We start from the raw sequence: 4,934 nt of genomic DNA on the forward strand, positions 1-4,934 counted from the left end.
GTGGGGTGGGTGCGGGGCCTGCCGCTGTGGCTGCGGGACCTGCTCCTTGAGCGCGAGCTGTATGTCCCGGAGAGGCTCCGCCGGTTGTTGTAGCTTACACAGAAAAGTGGTAAAAAGTTAAAACACCTCTTCCACAGGGAGAAAATCAGTATCAAATCAGTGCCGAGGAACTGAGTTACTGGAAGAAATCAGGGACTTTCTCCCGCCGGGGCACCTGATGGATAGCGACTGTCCCAGAACACGCCTGGGAGTCGCAGTCCTTGGAAAACAAAAAGCCCAAACCAAGCCAGGCTTGAACACAAAAACACCAAAACAAAAAATAAAGTACAAATAAATAATAATAATTAAAAAACCACCACACACCGAGGAACTGAGTTACTGGAAGAAATCAGGGACTTTCTCCCGCCGGGGCACCTGATGGATAGCGACTGTCCCAGAACACGCCTGGGAGTCGCAGTCCTTGGAAAACAAAAAGCCCAAACCAAGCCAGGCTTGAACACAAAAACACCAAAACAAAAAATAAAGTACAAATAAATAATAATAATTAAAAAACCACCACACAGCGTTCAAGCTTTTGCAGCTTGATCTGTTAAGGGCTCAGCTACCAGCAGAGCTGCCTCATGCCAGGAACCAGACCCATGAATCACCCGTTCGAGCTTGTGCTCAGCCCTACAGGCCACTCCTCCCCAGTGAAAAGTGCTGCCAAAATACCCCGGAGCATAAATTACACCAAGGACACCCCTCGCACAAGCCCCCTCCACTTACTGCCGTCTGGGCGTGTGAGACCGAGACCGGGACTTTGTCCGTGACCGGGACCGACTGGCACTCCTGCTGCTCCTACTTCTCTTGCTTTCTTTTCTCAAGCTTGAGGGGGCAGAAAACCACCACAGGGTTACAGGGCTGAAGTTGCTGCCATGAAGTGGCTCGAGAGCAGTTCAAGGGAACATCTGTGGAGGAGTCTTCACTGGGAAGAGACTTTTACCTACCCGTTGTACGGGCTCTTTGCAGCCTGCTGCCTCTCTTCTGGCTCCTTTTTAACAGTTTTGGTGTTCACAGATACTGGAGACTTCTCTTCAGCCTTTACTTCTCGTGGGGAAGCTGAGAATTAAATTTAAACTCAAGATCAGGTGTTTTATCCACAGACTTTGTTACAGCCAACACTGTGTCCCTTCGCACCATCACCAGCGCCTGTACAGAGCGCGCAGAGCGGCTCAGGGCTGTTAACGCACACCCTCGCTCCATTTATAGCTCACTCGCTCCCGGAGGAGCATGCTGGGGCGAGGTGCCCGCAGGGAGACGTGCAGCAGCTGAGAGCCGGCTGCCGCAGGCAGGGGAACACCGTGACCTTCACACCCCGCAGCCAGGCTGCTCCCAGAGCTGCTCCAGCAGCACCCAAGCAGAACAAAGTGAGAGCCACCCTCATGGCCTGCAAATACGCAACATGTGACCGTGACAGTTCATGCCCCGCATGACAGAAAGAATTAGGACTGAACAGCAGAATCAGGGGTTTCGTTTTTGTACAAGTGGTACCAACACAACGAGTAACACCACCCCTTGACTCGTTCTGGAGCCACTGTCTCCACCGACAGCTGGTGCAGCCCGCAGGGGTCTGCCCTGCCATGGCAGGGCTGCGGTGCAGGAAGGAGGCCCTAGGCCCGGCTTGCTGGCAGACTCATTATTTTTGATGTAAAAATACAGGAAGGCAGGCAGGGTTCTGCCAGCAGCTTTCCCGCAGTCTGTCAGCCAGTAAATCTTCACAACCCCACCAGCGGTCCCACCTTCCCTCACACATTTTACGTTTTGTTGGGAGTTTACAGACCAACAGCAGCATTAAGTAGTAAAAGCATCAAGAGAGAACCACCTGTCCATTGTATCCTGAGTTCGGACAGGTTTCCTGGCCACTTTAAGGTACAACAATTTATTCACTCTAACATCAGGACAGCACCATGACCCTCCCTGCTCTGTTTCCTGACCACGAGCCATCCTCCTCTGCGCCTCAACAGGTGACAAGTGCATGCACGCAAGCAGAGAAAGCAGCTCCCAGAGGCACTGGCTGCAGCTCTCTGAAAAGCCCCGAACTGTCACACAGCCCAAGAACAGCTCAAACCCACCTTTCTTTAACACTCTGGGACAGAGATTTAGAGCACTTGAAGAGCATTATGCAAACTTCTGTTCAGAAAACAAACTTACATGGTTTGGATGCGGGAGAAAAGCCACCCAGTGTCGACAGCGCTGGAGTTCCATCCGGATTTAAACCTTTCGCCTTCAGTTTGGCTTCCTGCAGCGCCATTTTCCTCTTTTCCACTTCTTTATCCAGGAACTCGTAATTGGGCTGTTAAAGAAACAACGTTGTAAGAAGCCGAACTGATGCAATTGGTATTTTTCATTTCATTTCTGAAAAAACACTCAATTATCTCCTAAGCATCTGCGCAGTATCATGACCGACTTCAGAGAACACCTCCCCATTACCTTCTTTCGGGTGTAGAGCTTCAGAGTCGTTAAGCAGATCTCCTGGATCTCCTCTTCTGTGGTGCCAAAGAGCAGGAACCAGTGAGGACGGGTGGGCAGTGGAATCTGGGAATCAAACAGGAAGCTCAATAACAAGAATGACAGGTCAGGCTTTTGTTTCCGATACGGTCATGTGTCTTCTTGAAAGCCAATTACGAGCGGTGCGAGGCCGGAGGCAGCGGAGCGCTCACCTGCAGAGCCCGGGCAGCGAGGTAAATGCAAGCGCACGCTATGGTCTCTGGCTGGAAGCGCACAAACACGTTTGTTCGAAGGCTGTCGTTCATGTAATTCCTGAAAAAACATTCAGGGAAGGGTGGATCTCAGGTTTACAGCCTTTCTATTTTGAGCAAAACAATACTGGAGACTCAATTGACTTTATTATTTTTTCTGTCACCATATTAAACACTCGATCTTTCCCATTACCATACTTGGTGTTTACAGGTGTTACTTCTGTTGCAAAGTGTGCACCGCTGCCGCTGTCTGGAAACCCCAAAGCAAGGAAGAGTACATCACCGCTCCTTCCTAGGGGGGACGTGATGTGTCCACCAGGTTAATGACTGGACCCGTCCAGCTGTTTGCTCTACACACCAGCGTCCTTGCATTTACAGTTACCAATATGATTAAAACTCAGCAGCAGGCAGGACAGCACAGTGCAGTTTTAACCTACCATTCTCCAGAGGCTAGATGCAACCTATCAGGTTCACCCAGCATCACACATTTACATCCTACGTGTGCCTCCAGTCACGTTAACTTCATCCAGAGAGAGGACCATCCCGTTTGCCCACTGGGTGTTGGAAAAAGACCTGCTCGTTAGTACTGGGTCTCCCACTTCACTAAGCTACTGCTCTTCCATCACAGTGGCACTGCCAAGAGACACATTTGAACAGAGACCCCCACCGTTTCTGTGGCACCAGCTACAGGAGCCTCACGAAGAGCAGTCGGTAATACCGGCTACAGAAACCCACGCCCGTACGGCGTCCGAGTGAGCATGCTGCATGCACTGCAACCGGCTTTGGCTGGGTTTTAAACTCCAGTTTAGCTAAACCAGCTACATAACCGTTGGCAGAAATTCTCCCCCACGTGTCCTTACACATCTACAGTACACAGTAGCTAGGCAACAAATACATCGAGAAACAGTTTCAACAGTTACTTCTAAAAGCAAATATACAAATCCTTTGGACACCCCGAGAGAACTAGAAGATGCTGCCCGGTGGATATGGACCACTTCAGTGAATCTCGGATGAGAGCTTGCACTGGGTTGGCTGGAGAGAAGGGCAGCCAAACAGGCCATGGGCTGAGGTGCAGAGGGCAGAGCTCTATGACTTACCATCAGGGACTACCCTTTAATTAAAGAGTAGAAAAAAGAACAAAGTTAAATTGAGTTCTCCATTACTGCGCTGGAATCAAGCCATGAAAATAGTAAGCAGAAACAAGCTCTAGAGTAGTTTCAAAGTGTATTATTTGTGTAGTAACTTACATCTCATTGCTTTGCATACGGATCATCAGGCTTGTTATTTCTGCTACTATTTTCCTGGCTAGGAAAAGAACAGAAAATAACTTACCAGGCTGTCTGTACCAGGGTTTGGTTACGTTCACATTCTAAGACTTGTAAATACATGACAATGATCTGAGGAATAAGGGGGAAAAAAAAAAAGACAGACTCAGTTTTAACATACAGAGCAACAGTAAGGAAGACACTGTATATAATCCAACAGCTTTCTGAACCAAAGGGCTCTCCTCCTCCTCCAAGCATACACTGGAAGCTCAGAGGTCATCCTGTCATGCTCAGACAGTTCTTTATTTTACTACTTTTTGGTGATTTTCAAAGCCAGTCACCTTCCACACTTCCCATGGAAGCAATTGCTACCAAAGTCAGTGTGACTGTGTGCCCCAGCCTTCTGGCAAAAGCTTTCACTGTAACTACTAAGGCTAGAGAGAAGAAATCAGGTCATTTCTACTCCTCTGCTCCTCCTTCCACAGCTCACAGCGATGCCATCAAGGTAGAAAAGTATTTGTAAGTGTATTATTTTTGATAACTCACCTTATGCGGATGCTTGACATGAACACAAAATCCCAACTCCTTCAGTACCCTCCTTTCTGCTTTGATTACTTGGTTTTTGGTGTTTATGTAGTTCTGATCAAGTATCAGGGGGCTTGGCGTCCTATAGTTTGCAAGAAATAAAATCAAAACTGTTTTGCATATCCAAAAATAGCAGCAACTCTGTTTTCCCTTCCAACCAACTAATGGCAACAGAAACCGTTTTTCAACTCCTGCAAGCAAGTTTAAGCATTAATCTTGTGCTGTCCAAGTTTAGATAAACTAGTTTAGTTCCTGCTTTTGACTAAGCTACAGATTAGATATCTGAGATAAAAAAAAGAACCTTTTGCTACAGTGTGTGCAAACTACACTGGCCCGACTGCTGAAC

The 4,934-nt window shown here is 48.2% G+C and overlaps 1 protein-coding gene across 1 annotated transcript in view; it reads right to left on the reverse strand.

Moving 5' to 3' along the window:
* CCNL1 (cyclin L1) overlaps window positions 1-4,934 on the reverse strand; it is an 11,591-nt gene that overhangs the window by 379 nt on the left and 6,278 nt on the right. The window contains exons 3-10 of the mRNA XM_010137270.1: window positions 4,550-4,670; window positions 4,071-4,135; window positions 2,700-2,799; window positions 2,470-2,574; window positions 2,191-2,332; window positions 987-1,098; window positions 766-864; window positions 16-93 (exon numbers count right to left, since the gene is read on the reverse strand). Of these exons, the coding sequence (XP_010135572.1) occupies window positions 16-93; window positions 766-864; window positions 987-1,098; window positions 2,191-2,332; window positions 2,470-2,574; window positions 2,700-2,799; window positions 4,071-4,135; window positions 4,550-4,670 (822 nt within the window). The remainder of the gene's footprint in view (window positions 1-15; window positions 94-765; window positions 865-986; window positions 1,099-2,190; window positions 2,333-2,469; window positions 2,575-2,699; window positions 2,800-4,070; window positions 4,136-4,549; window positions 4,671-4,934) is intronic.

This window comes from Buceros rhinoceros, unplaced genomic scaffold, assembly GCF_000710305.1.
Source record: "Buceros rhinoceros silvestris isolate BGI_N320 unplaced genomic scaffold, ASM71030v1 scaffold26455, whole genome shotgun sequence".
NCBI classification, from domain to species: domain Eukaryota; kingdom Metazoa; phylum Chordata; class Aves; order Bucerotiformes; family Bucerotidae; genus Buceros; species Buceros rhinoceros.